General features: G+C 36.1%; 1 protein-coding gene across 2 annotated transcripts; it reads right to left on the reverse strand.

The window, feature by feature from the left end:
• Positions 1 to 1598: 1598 nt before the first annotated feature.
• On the reverse strand, positions 1599 to 5037 carry LOC137722466 (isocitrate dehydrogenase [NAD] catalytic subunit 5, mitochondrial). 2 transcript variants are annotated; one of them, XR_011066765.2, is made up of 8 exons: positions 4698 to 5037; positions 3836 to 4156; positions 3590 to 3751; positions 3426 to 3500; positions 3031 to 3140; positions 2876 to 2948; positions 1952 to 2335; positions 1599 to 1811 (listed from the first exon to the last, which is right to left on the reverse strand). XR_011066765.2 is itself a non-coding variant. In XM_068461473.2 (7 exons), exons 1-7 carry the CDS (start codon positions 4890 to 4892, stop codon positions 2144 to 2146), a joined length of 1128 nt encoding a protein of 375 aa, XP_068317574.1. In that variant the 5' UTR covers positions 4893 to 5037; the 3' UTR covers positions 1895 to 2143. The 2 variants fall into 2 exon arrangements, 1 of the variants encoding a protein (XP_068317574.1); XM_068461473.2 differs by lacking the exon at positions 1599 to 1811 and having other exon boundaries at positions 1895 to 2335.
• Positions 5038 to 19072: the final 14035 nt, after the last annotated feature.

Genomic DNA, 19072 nt, shown 5'->3' on the forward strand with positions numbered 1-19072 from the left:
TCAACCGAATTAATATTGCATAATGCAAAATAGCATGTACCCATGTAAAAACTGGCAATTTTGTTTTCATGAGCAGAGTGCGGGTAATCAATTTCATCAGCTTAATAAATGCTTCTGCTAAACCATTTTGAGTATGGACGTAAGGAACTTCTAGTCCTTATTTAATAGTCTATGGACTGAGACTCTTATGACTTTTATTACAATTAAGGCATTGCGGCACTTCAAACTTACTGTACTCATCAATGAACTTTATGTCCTGATCTTGAGGATCTAGGGACTTCATGCCCAATCTTTTTGCATGATGGAACTTCAGGTCCAATCATTTTTATACGATGAGGATCAAGAAACTGCAGGTTCTGATCTGATCAAGGAACTTCGGGTCCTATAAATGCTCATCGTATCAAAGATAAGTACAATAAATAAATTAAAGTAATATGCGGTAATTCCAACCATAATAAATAAATTGCATTTAAGTAAATAAAGCTTGTGACAAGGGTTTTAATTCAACATCATTCACATAAATTAAAACTTAAAGCAGTAGGCGGTAAAACCGTCCATGATAAATAAATTGCTTTAAAGTAAATAGAACTTGTGAAAAGATTTTAAACCAACACCATTTACATAAACAAATACATATATATTTTCTTCTTTCTTTTCAGATGGTGCAACACCATCCAAAAGCCTTTACTTCTTTATTATTATTATTTTTTCTTATTCATTCACATGTTGCAACAATCTAAAAAACCTTTGTTTTTTTTCTTGGTTTCCACATGGTGTCTAACGCACCATCATTTTACCTTTTATTTTATTATTTGCATTTCACAATTCTAAGTCCTTTTAGTTATTCAGGAAGTAATAGTAACAATAAGTTCCAATTGGTGTTCCTCCTTCAGTGAGTTTCGAAAAAGTCGAAACGGTTCTTATGAGTTTTGGAGTCAAGAGTGTCTGCAACTTATGAGAAGATCAAACCGTTAGATTTAGTTCAAATTTTAGTATGATATGGATAAGAGGATACTGAACAACTTTCATGAAGAAACAATTTCAATCTGAGCTACCGAAATGGAGTTTTGGTACTCATAAGGTGCCTGTCCAATTTTCTACGGAAATTGGAAACTGATTTGGTATTTCAGGCATCTGCGATGATCGCACCGTTGGAATTTTTTGAAAATTTGATATATTGTAGATACTGGGCGGACGAACAACTTTGAAGAAGAAAGTATTTCAATCCGATGTCTGCAAGTTGGAGTTCCGAGGCTGTTTACATGGTTGTCAGATTCTCTACGAATTTTGAGTCTATACTCTTTTGCTTCTGCAAAGGATGATATACAGTCATACAACAACATATATATATTTGCTTCAAGAAAATTAGTAGTACAAAGATTTTAAGATGAAATGAAAAGATTTTCTTATCTGTAAGATTCCAGACGACAGACGTGAACAGGATTTGTGGCATTGTACTTTCCACTGACATGAGAGCTTCTCATGTTGATAACGTGTTGTAAAATCGAAATTGTGTGCAGTGGAATAAAAGAAACAAGACACAAAATTTACAAGGTTCCTCTACAGTCTGTCTACAGTCAGTGTGACTGAAGTACGTCCTCGAAGCAGCAGTGATGCTTCCATTAAAATTTAGAATAATAAGAGTACAAAATAACTCTCCCTGTTATCCCCTTTCCTCTTCCTCTCTTTTCTCTCTTCCTCTTCCGTGAGCTTCTTACTTTCATCCTTAGGTGTGTTGTGTTCCATAATACTTGCCTTTATAGAAGCAAATCACAAGCAACATAATGATTAGTGGCCAGCCATCCAGTCACCTTTACAACGACATATCATTGTCTAATTATTTCATGAATTATTGACAAAATAAACGAATACCAATAGCATGGGAGAAAGCCTCTTGAACATAATAAGTTTATTTCAAAACTTATGTATACGAAGATGAATATGTGGATACCAGATTATGTTAATTTCTCCACTTTTGCCCTTCAAATCTCTCCTCGACTGACCAAATCTCTTCTGGATCATCGAAGCGAAGTGATATTATTCCTCTTCAAAAAAAAACTGAATAAATAAAAAGGTTTCGGAAGGGCTCTCCGAAAGGAGTCGCAACAATCTGTTGACTACAAATCCTACTTAGCCCATCCTTTCAAAGATGATCGACGATTGCCTGCGTAAAGTCAGAAGTTGATGAAGAGCCACCAAGGTCAGCGGTTCGGAACTTCCCCTCTGCAATTGTGCTGAGGATTGCATTTTGGATCCGATCTGCTTTATCATGGAGCTCCAAATGGCGTAGCATTGTAACAGAACTTAAAAGCAGGGCGGTCGGATTTGCCAAATTCTACAAAATTTCAACCAAAGAATGAATTGGGCGGAAATATATTGGTAAAAGATATTTCTACGGGAGAGCTTCCTAAGTAATGAACAAATTAAAAAACGAAACAAATCACAGTAAAATGTAATCAATGATTTGAATACTAGAATGACTTTTATTATCAAGTTACCGGCTGGTGCACCGCGATATAACTATGAGCAACAAATTTCAGAATCTGGGTAGTGTAAAAAACAAATCTATACAGAATCTCAAGCGGAAGGAAACAGATGAAAAGCCTTCAATTTCATACAACTTTTGGAACAAGGAAAACATAGTCAATTCCTCCCATTCGAGAGCCATACCAAGCAGTTTTCTATGTTAATCCTCTTTAGGAGGTCTACACCTACAGTTACCATATACAATTACGGGATAGGACAGATGAGATGAGCCTCTCCCTAAAGAAAACTTAGAAAGAGACTTTGGCCTCACATAAGCACTTTCCTTGCCCGCAGAGAATGAAATTATATACATAGCAGATTGAACATCAAAAGGTTCAAGAATGTTCACCTTTCCAGCAATATCAGGTGCTGAACCATGTACAGCTTCAGCAAGGGCGATGCCTCCCTCTCCAATATTGCAGCTGCATATGAAAGGCATCCAACGTTAGATGATATTTTATTCTTATTACAGTATGTGATAAAAAATGCATATATACACCATACCTTGGCGTCAGGCCCAAACCGCCTATCAACCCAGCACAAAGATCACTTATAATATCACCATAAAGGTTAGGCATCACTAACACATCAAAAAGTGCTGGATTCTTCACAAGCTGCATAAAATAAATCCTTCAGTTAGTGTTGCCTTAGTTTTATCATTAGTTAGTGTGGTGTTGCCTTAGTTCTGTTCTTTTGTTTTTTTAAAGAAAAATCCAAAACTACATGTTTAATGTGTATTTTTCAAAATTTCTCAATGTATTGTTGTTAAAAGTATGAGAGGCATATCGTAAATGCTCCCTTAGATCAAAGACTGTTGCATCATTTGACACAAAGTACCAAGTTTTACATGCACACAAATAGTCTTTCCATAAAAGTTTTATCAAGAAATTTATTCATACCATCATACAGCAATTATCAATGACAACTTCCTCATATTTGATTTCAGGGTACTTCTCTGCAACCTCACGACAACACTGAAACAAAGACCAAACCAGTTTTGATATGAGCATACTTAGAAAAACAATCGAGAAGAATAAAATTTTTGCATGAACAATTGGCAGACCTTAAGAAAAAGACCATCAGTTTTCTGCATAATGTTTGCTTTGTGAATTGCAGAGACTCTCTCTCTTCCATGGGCCTTAGCATAATGAAAAGCATACTCAGCAACCCTCAAGCTTGCCTGACGGGTGATGATCTTAAGGCTCTCAACAACACCTCTTACCACCTACCACCAAATCAAAGAACTAAATCAAACTTTTGTACATAGAATATTTGACTATATTTATCCGCTTGTTCTTTAAACACTTACTTGATGCTCAAGTCCACTATACTCTCCCTCTGTATTTTCACGAATAGTGATAAGATCGACATTGTCATATCGAGTTTTGTAGCCAGGAAGGCTGTAACAAGGCCTGACATTTGCATACAAATTAAGTTCTTTCCTGAGAGTAAGGTTCAAGGAACGATGACCTTTCCCAATTGGTGTGGCCATTGGCCCTTTCAAGCCTACCCCATTTTTCCGCACCGACTCTAAACTTTCCCATGTTAGGAAACTCTGCGTTCTCGGATCTATTTCGGTGCCAACATAATGTTCTTCCCATTCAATTGGCACGTCAGCTTCTCTGAACACCTGCACCAGTGCAAATTGCAAACTGCATCAACCCTTCAAACCATAACAAAGTAAAATACAAACAAATTCCATTGCACACCGATGGTTATTCACCTAGGACATTGTACTAATAACACACTGCTATCAACCTTTCGCATTTAAATTATCGATCTTTGATGTAATCACATCTTTACGATGAGTAGCTAGCTCCTGAATTCGCATATACAAAAATGGATAACCACATCAACAAACAAAGACAATTGGGTTGAAAATCTTCACAACAGATCATATCATTCAACTATAAACGTTTTCGAATAAACGACAAATACATACATACTCGATCAGCAAAAAAAAATAATATTATCTTAATCGCAGTCTAACATTCCATGAAAGATACAAAATTCACTAGATTTCAAAACCCTAAATTTAAAGTGGATTTGACTTGTCAGAGCCAGTGTGCGTATCTGTGTAACACATACATATACAAACAATCTTGACGGAAAAGAAACGGAGCGTAAACGAAACATTGATAAGAAGGAAGCGATGGAGATCGGAGATTGACCTGTTTGACGGACTCGGCAATCTCGGGGCCGATACCGTCGCCGGGGAAGAGGGTAGCTCGGATCGGAGTGGAAGCGGAGGAGAAAACCCTAGCTGCCTGAGACAACGGGGACGATGACGACAGCAAGCTATGGGCAGGGTTGACGGCGCCGGAGAGGAAGTGGCTGGAGGCGTGCCTCAATAGGTGGGAAGCCATTTGCAGCTGATTGCGTGTAATTTGGCGATCGGAAACTTTTGGTCTTCTTCTTACAACCAGAGTGGAGGAATATTTGGTTGTTTAAAAATAATTTTTTTTATTTCTTTGACTAGTAATATTATTAGGAAAATTTTATTTGAACCCAATCAACTTCTTTCTACTTTCAATTTACTCTCTTCACCTATATTGTTTTTCTTTTATTAAAGAATTAATCTCTTTGTAAACCCAAATTTATTACCAAAACTACCCTCTCAAACCCAATTCAAAATGTTAAATTATCTTTATACTCATTCATTTTATAAGATAACATCTGTAATTGAATTTCCTCTTTCCAATAGCATTTCCATGGTTGCTTTTTTTTTTTTTGTTCTTTCTGCTACCAAATCCAAACATTTGCTTTTTTTTATTTCTACTGATGTGCATAAGCAACAAATCAAACAAGTCATCCCCTTATATTTATCAACTAGCAAGGAAGTTTATAATCTAAGAATATTGGTAAGAAGTTTTCCCTTAGAATTTTCCAATTGCATAAAGTTTAACAAACCATTCAGGATTGATGAAAAAATTGAAACTCAAATACTCATCTTCTAAACTTTTAAAAAAATTGAAATCAAACGAACAAATATTCATAAATTGAGCCATACCTTAGATGGAGGATTTAAAACTTCAAAATCATCATCCATCAATAAAAAAATTTGTTTTTCTGTACAAGACCTATTAGGGTTTTAGCTAGAATGAACGTAGGATAAACAAGAAGTGATGGTGGGGTTTAATGGGTTTATTGATAAATTTTTATTATTAATTTCATTTTGTACTTAATAGTAATTATACAATAGGCCAAAATAGACAATTAACAATTTAAATTTAAATTGGATGTAGAAAAAGGTTACATGGGTTCAAATAAAATTTCCCTAATCTTTCTTCAATTATTTGTAGCAAAAGGCATACATTGCAGAAATATAATTTTTTATTTATATTTTTCTCAAATATTGTTCTATAATTTTTTTATGAGAGGAGTCAAATTTTTTTAACTGAAATTGGCAGGCATTTGGAAAAAAAGGAGGTGACATTTGGGGGGGGGGGAAGAGAGAGAGAGAGAGAGAGAGTTAGTTTAGAGGATGATAAAGTGATGTGGCTGAGAGGTTTACAAAAAAAAAAAAAAAGAGTAAAAATTTGTTTATGCAAAACTACTTTAGTGCTCACATTTTTTGTCACATTCCGGTCCGGGGCGGATCACTTCCCGGGCCCGCTCCACCACCGTAGCACGATATTGTCCGCTTTGGGCTTACCATTCCCTCACGGTTTTGTTTTTGGGAACTCACGAGCAACTTCCCAGTGGGTCACCCATCATAGGATTGCTCTAGCCCCCTTCTCGCTTAACTTCGGAGTTCCTACGAAACCCGAAGCCAGTGAGCTCCCAAAAGGCCTCGTGCTAGGTAAGGATGGGAATATACATTTAAGGATTACTCCCCTGGGCGATGTGGGATGTCACATTTTTTTTCTTTTCTAACATTTTTTCAATTATGTGTTAAGGGTTAAATTGTATTTTCATTGGTTTTTGGTTGACAAATGGAGTTCTATTGATATGTAGTTTAGATTATAATTTTTTTCTCCTTTCATTCAATCACAACTAAAATGGCAAACACACGGTCTTAAAATTCAAATTTGATAGCCGATCTGTTGCTTTGGCTTTGAGCCGATGGCAATCACTTTCCCTTTTCGCCTAGTCTTCCTTTTCCCTTTTGTCATGGATTGTTGTAGATTTGATTTTCGTTTATTACTGTCAATAAGTGCAGTCTCAATGTGTTTAGTCATGAGTCTCTTGTAGTAAGTGTTTTAGTTTTGTGTTAGTATGTTATCGACTCATCTTAGGTCTACTTCAATGTTTTTGGTAGCTTTGTTGGTGTTGATCACAAAAGTTTATGTTGGTTTGGATATTAATTGATTTGTTGTTAGATCCTATTCAGAGTCAGCGTTGCTGGCTGTTAAAAAGTGTCATGTTCGTTCTATTGTAGTATTGTTCACAGAATTTCCCAAGTCATGTTCGCTCTACTGTAGTTTTTGCACGTAGAATTTTTCAAGTAAACACCAACATGAATTTGATGACAATGTAGCAAGGTTCTAAAAGACGCTAGTCACTAATCGGGCGGTGGGCTGGGGCCTAGTGCCTAGGTGGCTAGGCGGGATCTAGGCGGGCGCTTAGGGGGACTAGGTGGATTTAAGTAAATCTATTATATTTCGTGTAAATAAGTGTCTGTTTATACTTAAAATATATATAATTACTCATAAATTACAAATAGAATGACATATATATTATGAAGTATTGAAACATAATGAAAACATGGGGAACAAACATATAATTTGTGTTCATTTTAGTATTCAACAAGTTTCTTACAATTTATTAAACAAAATAATGCAAAATGAAAGTTATCTATTTTCTGTGTAAGTGAGTCGCAACCTAGGTGGGTGTCTAGGTGTGTTTGGGCGAGCTAGGTAGTCTAGGCTGGTGCCTCAGCAGGTCTAGGCGCCATTTCTAAATTTTCAAACGCCTAGGCATTAATCGGGATGGTGGTCAACTGCCTAGCGCCTAGGCGGGGCTTAGGTGACGCTAGGCGAGAATTTTTAGAATAGTGCAATATAGTAAATAAGTTGAAGTTTAGAAAAACAAAGAGGTGGTGGTTTATTTTCTTTAGATTAACAAACTATTGACCTATATTATGTAGAAATAGTAAGTGCTACCAAAGTTCAACTTATTTATAAAAATGGCAATGCCCCAAACTTCAACTTATTTACAAAAATGCCACACATTTTCCTTGTTATTAATAAAAGTTCATTAGGTATTTTTGGTAAAAAAATAAAATAAAATTTGTGAGACCCTATTCATTAATTTTCTTAAAAAAAAAAAGGGTTTTCAAAAGCTAATTCACGCAGGTGGCTAGGTCGTTCTTGCACTTAAGCTGCGTTGAGAAACCAAAAACCAATACATCTTTATGGTACCTCCCAAACCCTAATCGCATATTCGTTTTCAATGATTATGTGTCCCTGTCGCACTCAATATATTGAGACTTTCTATGCTAGGGACTAACAACCTATGATTTTTTTTTTTTTGAAAAATTAAGCAACTTGATGCTAGCTATCCAAACTTGATTGGATAGAAACCAAGAAAAAATTAAATAAAAAAGATTTGAGAGTGGCCACGTGGGTTGGTGTGAAAGGAAGAGAGAGTCTCATCTTCTTCCTTGCCTAGCCGCCTAGGCGTTAGGCCCAGTTCGCAACCTGACTAGCGCCTAACGTTTTTTAGAATCTTGTTTCTATCCACCTCAGCACTTATAGTTACCAGCTGTCAAAACTTGAAGTGCTGACTAAACACCTTAATCCTAAAAGGTGATAAATGAAAAGAATAAAAAAAAAAGAAAAAAAAGAAAGAAAAGGAAAAGACAAAAATATAAGTTTTGGCGTGATCTTAAAGCGGTAATAGGGTTTGTGATCTGGTCCAATGTTTCAGTCTTCTAATTGACCTAATTTGCTAGTATTCGAATTGTGTGTCAAACTACAAATTTCTCATTAACTAGCTAATTCTCACAAAATCCAAATAAATAAAAGTGATAGAAATATCATAAATATATTACAGAGCTTCATGAAAATGGTTTGAATTGAAATCAAAGAACAAAAGTTTAATATATATATATATATATATATATGTATGTATGTATGTATATAAACATTTATGTGTGGAACCCTTGTATCCCATTTTCTCTCTCTTCCAACCTCTATCACCTATCATCATCATCATCTCTCTCTTCACACATTACCATCATTTATCTCTCATCTTTCATTTATCACCATCATCTCTCTCCTCTTTCACTCATCACCATCATCTCTCTCCTCCTTCACCCATTATCTTCTTTCCCTCATGTCACACCTTCCTCCCTCTTTTTTTCTTTCTTATCAATAAATTTTTAATAAAAACACTTAATAAATTTTATTAATAAGAAATATTATTTCTTAAAAATAATATATTTCTACAAAAACTAATGAAAAGTCATGCTCTTTTCTTATTATATTGGTCTGTTTTTTTTTCTTTTTTAGAAACGATGCCACTATGCCTAGAAATAGTTACACTATTTTAAGAATCGGTGTTATTATTTCTAAAAATATTTCTAAAACCAATGTACTATTTTTAGAAATAGTGACACTATTTTTGGAAACGGTGTCACTATTTCTAAAAATAGTGGTCAACATTTCTAGTATATGGTCACTATTTCTAAAAATGGTAACAATTTATTGAAATACTGGTTACCATTTCTTGACAGTGACACTATTTTTAAAAGCGGTGTCAACATTTTTAGAGTGAAACTTTTTCTAGAGATAGCGAAACTATTTTCTAGAGATAGTAAAACTATTTCTATTAAAATAATAAAAATTACTTTAAAAAAAAAATCAATGTGCTCTTATTTTTTTTGGCACTTAATAATAATTTCAGTCTAATCTTTTAAAATTTGACAAAACAAGTTCTAAATAATAATGTAACATCCCGTCCCGAAACTAACGAAACGTACGTATGAAATTACAATTTTACCCCCTAGTTCGTTTTTATCACATTAGTGTTGTGTTGTGTGGTGTTGTAGGACCACACACACTCATACCCTCTATTTTTCTCCCGGGATTCCCTCTCCCATTGTCTCTTCTCTGTCTCTCTCTCTCTCTCTCCCCGAGTTCTTCTTCTTCTTCATTCTACATACGGACACACACACAAACATACTCAAACCTTCACCAATCAAGAAACCAAGACCACCCTCGTGCTCGTGGGGCTGAGAGGAGTCCAGTGGTACCATTTTCAGGTAAGGATGTAGCCGTTTTCACGTAAATTCGAGGTAATCCGTTTTGAACACTGTTCATGCAAACCTAATCTAGCAGGTTTTTGGACTTTTGAAGCTTGTAGATGTGTTGGTGAGGTCCCAAGGAGCTTGGGAGTGCTTCGTTGGACGAGTTTGGACGTCGGGAAAGCTTGGTTCAAAGTTGGCCGAGTTTTGAGCTTGAAGACAGGTATGATCGTGTGATTTTTAGGCCTTAAAACTAGCCTATCGTGATTCTACTAGTCCTAAGCTTCATTTTGGTATAAAGATCGTGAAAAATGGTTGAAAAATGAGTGAGAAAACACGGTTGGAAATTTTCCCAGTTTTCCGACGCCGTCGCCGGCGCCGGAGTCTCGCCGGAGAAGAAAGGAGAATATTCCGTTAAGTTTAACGGAATATTCCTAACGGCAGTGACGGCGTCAGTTAAGTTTAACGGAATATTCCGTCAGTTTAACGGAATATTCCTGACGGCGTCTATTGACACCGTTAGTGTGCATGGCACGTGGCCGCGCGTGGGGGGCTCGTAGGTCCGTGCCTTGGACGGCGCGTGTGGGCGCGTGCGGGGTCCAAAAATTATTTTAAAAATATGGGTGTGATCCTGAGGTTGTGTAGAGCACGTTGGTATATTCAATTGTCCATTTTGAGCAATGTATGAGAAGTTATTACGAAAAGTTGGTTATGTGCTTTTAAATTAACGTTTTCGTAGCTTTTGCGCGTATAGGTGATACGTATTCCGAGGACGAGCGTACGCACTCGAGGCAGGGGGGCTACGACCCTTCCACGTATCAGTGAGTGGGCTTTTGTTTTCCGTATATACCTATATACATTTAAATTCCCAGAAATAGATTAAAAAGAGTAATTGATTTATGCCATGCACTTTATTATTATCACTTATGCATCATCACATGCATTAGTAGCGGCATACATTTATATATGTGTATTGGTGCTGTGGACGCACAGGTAAGTGCCAGGTAAGTGGTATTCATGTTTGTATGCAATAGTAGTTTGAGATGCTTAGAGAGCTCATAATCTGCACCCCCGGTGTTAGTGCTCCCGCCCAGAGTTGGGGCATAGCCTTCACGTGTATGTTCACCCGCACCGCATGCTCGCCTTGGATCCAAGTTAGGTGCATAGGCCTGTCGTACAGACCACATTAGGTGGTTCCGACTTGTAGGTGACCCGCAATTTATCGCCCAGCTTCACGTGATCGTAGCACTAGAGCATACATATATATATTACACCAAGCCTGTCGTACAGACCACGTTAGGTGGTTCCGACTCGTGTGCAGATTCAGTTATTGAGTTGAGATTGGAGCTCTATATGCACCCGTACAAGTCACGTTAGGTGACTCCCGGCTGTCAGATTGTATGCTATTGATGTGAATTACGCTTGAGCATTTACATTTGATTATGAGATTCTGTTGTGGCATATTCTCGAGCATGAATGGCATATTTTGGAGCATGATTGACATACCTATACATACGTATATATGTTCATTTTCTGGGAAGTATACAGGTTTTACGGCGAGGGGTTAGAATGTATTTTGCTAAAGAGTTTTCAAAGAGCTTTGTTTTTGCCCACTCACGCTTTTGTTTTTGCGCCCCTCCAGGTTCTAGAGGTCTAGCAGGTTCGGTGGTTTTTCCCAGAGGGTGTCCCGGCATTTCTGACAGACTCTCACCATTGTAGGGTCACCTTCGGGTGTATTTATGTCGCATCTTTCCTTTTTGACTGCTGTAGACTTGCTCTGAAATTGTGTCTCACATACGCTAGCACTTGTTTTAGTACTTTGTATGCTAGTAGTTTTTAATTATTCGTACTTTATATTACTATCTTATTAGCTTCCGCACGCGCACATGGCTACGTCACCTTCGCGTGACGGCCAGCACTCCCTGATCTCGGTCGGGGTGTGACAAATAAACTACAAAACAAGTTATAATCTTTTAAGATATAAAGAGAGGAAATGAACATGTGGAATAGGAGAGAGGAGAAGTGGGCGGATGAGAGGAAGAGAAAGAAAGAAAGAGAGAAAAGAGGTGAAGCCAGGTGGAAGAGAAGAGAAGGGAAAGAGAAGAGAGAGGTGGACCAGAAGAGATAAGAGAAACATAGAGAAAGAGAAAAGGGATGGGGCCGGGGTGAAAAGGAAAGGAAAAGTGGAAAAAAAAAATGGCAGTTCGGCTAATTTTGTTGGGCTGTTTGGTACAATTAATTAATTAATTTTTTTTTAAAATTTTTAAAAGTGAGATAGTTAGCTATTGCACTTAAAAAAAATAAACTACATGTAGTTTGTATTTTAAACATCAGATCAACATCTCTTTGACCTAATAGGAGGCAATAGTTATTCATCTCCCATTTCAATCTAATTTCAACCTAATTCACCCCTTTCATGCAAAATTCTTCATTTCAACTTCCTTTCCAAACCTCTTCACTGCCTAGCACTAAGATCTGCTCATAAAGGAAGCAAGTTAAGCAAGTTAAGCAAGTTAGTCAAAATTCAACACCACATCAAGTGTATAAGCTTATTACATTGGCTTTAATGTTCTGATTGCAACTGTGTTAGTGGAGAGAGCTTTTTCTGCTACGAAAATTATTAAAAGTCGACTCTGCAACAAAATGGAAGATCAATGGTTGAGTGATAGATTGCTTGTTTACATTAAGAAAAATGTTTTTGCTTGTATGGATAATGAAACAATCATGCAACATTTTCATTGTATCAAAACTCATCATTGACGTTTGTGTTGAATGATAATTGTGGAAGCAAATTTTCGTCACGCATTGAATTGATAAAAAACCTACATACAAAGAAAAGAGACAAAATGACTGCTGTCTAAGTTAGAAAGACTGTAGGAAGTAATAAAAGTGTGGTGAGAGTTCTTGATTACTAGAATAAAGTGGATGGCATTGGTTATTGACAAAGAAATAAGGAGTTAACACTAGCATCAATGTTTGTTGAACATGTTAGCAGAGTGTTCTCTAGTATGCACACAAATAGAAGAATATTCCTCTGAGATTCCTAAAATATGCTTTGGAGGGTCTTACCTTGCTAAGAGACTGATAGGCAAACTCATTGCATATCAGAGTAATATGTGTAAGTCGGTGGCGATCGACTTGGACCGTTGACGATGAGTTGGGCTTAGGGGGCTTGTTGATTGTGGGCTTCTAGGGCCTTCATAGAAAATGTGGCCTGTTAACATGTTAGGGTTTGATTAATGATCTTAGTATTCCGTCAAGGGTAGAGTAGTCATATTTGATAAGTTGTACATATGGTGTGTCTCCATTGGTTGAGATATTTTATGTTCCCATAATAGACTTTTAAAACTTCTTTGTTATCTATTGGAAGCTTTTATACTTAACCCACCCAGGAAAATAATTTCTTGGATTTGTCACTGTCGATTCGCCAAAATTTTTCCAACATTATATCGTGGTCATGAAAACTATCTATTGAAATAGACATGACAGAAACCTGATAAAATAATACAGCACCTTCCATCTCATTTTCTTCACATGAAGATGATGGATCATTATGCTTGCCAGTGTATGGTTTTAGTTCAAATATGTAGATCTGACCTAGAGAAAGTGCCAAGTTTCCCATGAAAACTCTTAGTCTAGCCTCATAATTGTAAGCCAATGCCACCTCCGCCGTTCGTGTGACTACATGAGCACTGCATTATGTTCTTCTCCTTCACTGTGGACTTTCTTGTGCACCGGCCTAACCAATTTACTATGTACTTAGATATTCTCCTTGAAATACAATAACAAGATAATACATCAGTTCCCATTTTCATATATGTACGCATATCTTTTCCTGCAATTTAGCACACGACTTTTGTCTTCTTTTTTTTAATTTACTTTTTATTTTTTTGTTTTTATTTTTATTTTATAAAATATTCCAAAACACTAAAAATATACATGCTCGTATGAAATCAGTAGGTACCTAAAACCAATTGATCACAAACTAAACATACCCAATTACTCAAGGGTACCCACAAAAATAAAACCAAGAATACAATCAACTGTAACAATATAAAATTTGACGTCGATTCAATCAAACACACCACAAGAATCTATCTTCTATAGGGTAAAATTTTTATTGACCTAATATTCAAATTTCAGAAAGTATGATAAAGGAAATAAATCAATAGTTTCGAAGATGAATAACAATATCTCTTGATAAAAAGGTCATAAATCCTAACATGCCAGAAACAAATCTTCAAACAACTAAAATGATAAGTTTGAAATAAATATATAACATTAAAGAAATAAAATAACGGGACGCGTAGCTTGAATAAATAGACAAATGTAATTTGAAGAGGCGTTGAATTTGGTACTAGGCAGAATATCTTGTATATAAAAATTATAATCCGCTGGACTGACTAGTCAACCCCACTAGTTAACTAAGATAGATTTGTTAGTCAATAAATCAAAGATTCAATTTCCAAAAACTATCATAGTCAGCAAGGCCTCAGTTCATTACAAGTTATTAACGTGTCAAATGAGCATAATTGTGAGCACATATCATTTAAATGTTCAAGAGATTTATGTACCATGTATGTGTATGTGAGATGTGTGACACAATATAATAACTTTGAACACAAGATGTTTTTGGCTGAAAAAAAACCCCCTTATGGGTTAAAAAAATCAGGGACTCTCCACTGAGTCCAATCCATTAGTGTAAACAAGGTTCATACAAAGACCATACAAACTTAATTCCTAGATCTCTATCTACAGAGTAGGTTTACCTTTGTGCAACCTTGCCTTACACGTGATGAACTCCTTTGGTCTTCACGAAATGCTAGCTCCTCCTAAGCTCTTCACCTTGTGGCACTGATATCAACTCAAATCACGAAATGATATGATATTATGATATGCATATAAAATTTGGATTCAAACGACCAGTCAGATTCTCCAGTCAAACAGTTGAAGGAAGAATCTAACTTGAATCTAAAAGTTTAGTCTAAAAACGGATTTAAGGCTTAAAACCTGACCAAGAACTTAATGCAAAACCTTAAAACAATGCAACCCTAATATATAACGATTGGGTGTTTAATGCATGAACTTGGTTTTGCAACTAGTGTTTCATAAATGGGGAGGAAGAATAAGGTAGAAGCATAAATGCTCTTTCTCTCTCTAACTTTTCTCTAGACAGAAATGTACCCCCAAAAAAACAAAGAACTTTAGCTGGGGATCTTAACCCAAAAGCATTAGTTTGTTTTTCACCTACCAATGACACTTGTCGAACTACAAACTGATCAAAATTGATCAAGGACTGAGATTTGCCCATCAGCAAAAAGCTATTAAAAGGGCTATGTGGCATACCTTAAATTGTGTACCCAACAACTGGAAATAGGCGTGCGAAACTGATGAGACAACTAAGCTAGTTAGGAAGTAACATGAATTTAAACATGAAATGCACATGCATGACTAAACCTTTTAAAGTGAGATGTGTCACAACCTTGAACATTTATTCCCAGCAACAGTAGCCCATAACCAGAGAATGTAGTCTAAAACTAAATTGAGCATGTGGTACATAAATACAATATTTGACAAGGAAAACTAAACACTTAAGACTAGACTTTACAATCTCCCTATTTGGCTTTCCTTGACGAAATACACCAAGCCTATAACTAATTTCACTCACCCATACTAAGGAGAAGAACCAAAGAATGAATCCTGCATATGAACAACTCTTGACAAGAACAAGTGAAATTTATCATGGGTAACAAAGGCTTGCAAGGTATGAAATACAACTAAAATTTTTCTCCCCTATTTTGTCATGGTAAGGCAAAGACAAGGTGAAAAATCGCAATGAATAGTCAAAATTGCTGCAAATACACAGGACAAAAACAACCAGAGCACAATAGATAAAGAATTTGCACATATGGATATGCCCAAGTAAAGTGTAGCAACAATTAGACAAGCAACAAGTAAGGACAAAAAAATGCATGTCGTTTAACTGAACTCCCCCATAATGAAAACTCCCCCAGAAATGATGCTTGCAATATGACAAACTCTTGAACAAGATTACCACACAAAATTAGAGATTTGCACCAATAGACAACAAAAAACATAACAACCAGTAAGAGAATGAACTAAGATGTAGCTTGAATATTTATGCTTCCAAGAGATATGTAATTTGAAGAACACAAAAAGTAGACGTGCAATGCAATTCTCAATGGACAAATCTTCAAAGGCATAGACAAACATCAATAATGAGATTAATACAAGCTCATAATCTTGTAGTGATGTGTCAAGGTATGGGAGAAAGGATTTGGGATAGCCATCTTAAAATCATAGATCCAAGCAATTAACCAAAAAGGTCATGCCAATTTTAACCAAGCTTTTAAAAATTCATTGACCTTAAGAGATAACACTTCCTACATAATATAAACAAAGGACAAGACAAGCAAAATAAGGCAAAGGCCTTGAATTAAGGGAGCACATTTTGTGACACACCAATTGAAAGATATCAAGGTCATTTGAGAGAAGGTGTATAGTTTATGAACCACCATTCTAAACAATGAAAAGATTGATTTATGACCTGAGGAAGGGAATTTGAGACATTGAAACATCCGATGACATTGCATGAAAGGATACTTTTGAAGAGATTTTACCTTGATCGATGATAAAACGTAGGTATTTGATGAGCATGATGACAAGACAGACATGACCTGGAAACGTAGCAATTCAAACAATTTAATTCATAGCAGAAAGATCAATAGGCTGTAGAAGATCTTCATACCTTTGATTATCTACGGCTTTAGTGAATATGGCAGCTAGTTGTTTTTCAATTGGCACAAAGTTTAGGGTAATCATCTTACCTTCCACTAGATCTCTAATGAAGTGATGCTTAAAATCAATATGTTTGGTTCTCGAATGTTGGACATGATTCTTAGAAATATCAATTGCCTCATGTTATCACAATAAACAAGAAAAGTGGATTGAGATATATCGTAGTCACTGAGCATTTGTTTTAACCACATCAGTTGAGTGCAACAACTCCCCGCAGCCACATATTCTGCCTTGGCAATAGACCAAGAGACATAATTTTGCTTCTTACTGTGCCAAGCAACCAAATTGTTCCCAACATAGAAAGCTCCTCCTAAGGTACTATTTCGATCATCAATGCAACCAGCCTAATCAGCATCACTGAACATAACTAGGTTTTTGTTGGTGTCATAAGTATATTGAAGTCCATAATTAGTGGTACCACACTCATACTTGATAACCCTCTTGACTGCTTGTAAGTGAGACTCCTTATGACAACTTTGAAACCGTGCACACACCCCATTAACAAATGTGATGTTTGGTCTATTGGCAGTCAGGTAGAGTAAGCTTTTAATCATGCTTCTATATAGAGTTTAATCAACATCCTTACCACTTGAGTCCTTGTGAATTTTAGCATATGTGCTCATTAAAGATCTAGCAGCTTTTGAACCCTCAAGGCCAAACTTCTTCACCAAGTTCTTGGCATACTTTGTTTGAGAGATGAAGATGACATCCTTTTCATGTTTCACTTGAAGTATAAGGAAGTAGTTTAATTCACTAACCAAGCTCATCTCAAATTCACTTGTCATCATATCAATAAATTTTTCACAAGAGAATTAGAAGTAGACTCGACAACTATGTCATCCACATATACTTAAGCAATCACAACATGATATTTAACCTTTTTAATAAACAATGTTTTATCAATAGAGCCACGAGTATAACCATGGGTAAGAAGATGAGAAGACAACCTGTCACACCAAGCATGTGGGGTTTGTTTAAGACTGTAGAGAGCCATCTTTACTTTGTACACCCCATCTGGCTTGTGAGGATCCTCAGAACACTTAGGTTGTTCCACGTAGACTTCCTCATTAAGATATCTATTAAGGAATGCAGTTTTGACATCCATTTGAAAAAGCTTGAACTTTAAATGGCGTGCAATAACATAAAGAAATCTGATTGATTTAAGAGGAGCAACAAGAACGAAGGTTTCATCAAAATCAACATCTTCAAGTTAAGAGTATCGTTGAGCAACAAGGGACCAGACTTATCAGACTTATTATTTCTAATCACATTTTCGGACTCATCAGACTTGTTCTTGTAAATCCATTTACTATTAATAAAGTTAGCATTCGATGAAGGATCGACAAGGGACCAGACTTCATTCATCTTAAACTGATTCAACTCTTCCTGTATGGCTAATATCCATTCCTCATCAGTTAAGGCATTTTTGATATTCTTGGGCTCTATCTGGGAGACATAGCAAACATTTGCAACTTCATCAGCTATTTTTCTTCAAGTTCTAACGCCTTTGGTCAATCAGACCCACAATTTCCTCATCACGATGACCTCTGGCCCACTTCGGTTTATCTTTAATAGGACACGAGAATCTTAATCAGTGCTTGATTCACTCCCATTGTCACTTTTTTGACACCATACTTGACTCAACAGAAGCATCACCATTATCCTTACTAGAGGAAAATAATACATCATCATTTTCAGCTACCAAAAAGGGAGGGATATCAGTGTCATCAATCTTGACATTTATGGACTCCATGATGGTTTTTGGTTCTCAGATTGTAAACCCTATAAGCCCAACTTGTGTTGGAGTACCCCAAGAACATTCCTTCATCACTCTTAGTATCAAACTTTGCTAGATGTTCTCAATCACATAGAATGTAATAAACACTCCCAAAGACTTTGAAATACTTTACCATTGACTTTTTACCCCTCCAGAGTTCATAAGAGCATCTCCAAATGAGATGTTAAATTCAAAACATCATATTTAAATTTGGTGGCTGACTTGGTAATTTGACATATTGTCAACATTTTTCTTCCACCCAGTATGCCAAAATTAATTGCTTCACTTATATTTTTTTTAAAAACAAAAATAATAAAAGTTGGATTATTGTTGGTTTAAAAATATTAAAATAATACTTAAATATGCTAGCATTTAAGGTAAGGCAAGTGATAAGAGCATATTTATGCGACTTAGTTTGCTTGTTTTAGTGCTTTTATGTTATTAGTTCTTAGTTATTTTAGTTCTTTAAGCTTCTTTTGTGTGTTTTCAGGTTCATAAGACGTATTTGGCGAAAGGATGCATTTTGGAGCCTTTTAGAGCAGTTTTGGGCTTATTATGGATAGCTTGTATATGGAGCAAGGTGGATGGACGGATTTGGAATCAAAAGAGGTTAGAAGCATGCTACAAATCAGAAAAGGAAAGTTCATGACAAAGAAGATAAGGCAAGTGCAAGAAAAGAGGAAACATTATCCAAAACCTTATCCAACCTTATCTTATCCAAACCTTATCCAATCTTGTCCTAACCTAATCTTGTTCCACCT

The sequence above is a fragment of the Pyrus communis genome, chromosome 4 (genome assembly GCF_041283825.1).
Source record: "Pyrus communis isolate YQ-2024b chromosome 4, ASM4128382v1, whole genome shotgun sequence".
Lineage (NCBI taxonomy): Eukaryota > Viridiplantae > Streptophyta > Magnoliopsida > Rosales > Rosaceae > Pyrus > Pyrus communis.

Excerpts from the sequence above, each read along its gene's own strand:
- LOC137722466 (XM_068461473.2), bottom strand. The coding sequence starts at position 4,892 with ATGGCTTCCCACCTATTGAGGCACGCCTCCAGCCACTTCCTCTCCGGC. Across the intron at positions 3,752-3,835 it reads ATAGTGGACTTGAGCATCAA|GTGGTAAGAGGTGTTGTTGA; the intron begins GTAAGTGTTTAA and ends ATTTGGTGGTAG. Across the intron at positions 2,336-2,875 it reads CACCTGATATTGCTGGAAAG|AATTTGGCAAATCCGACCGC; the intron begins GTGAACATTCTT and ends GAAATTTTGTAG.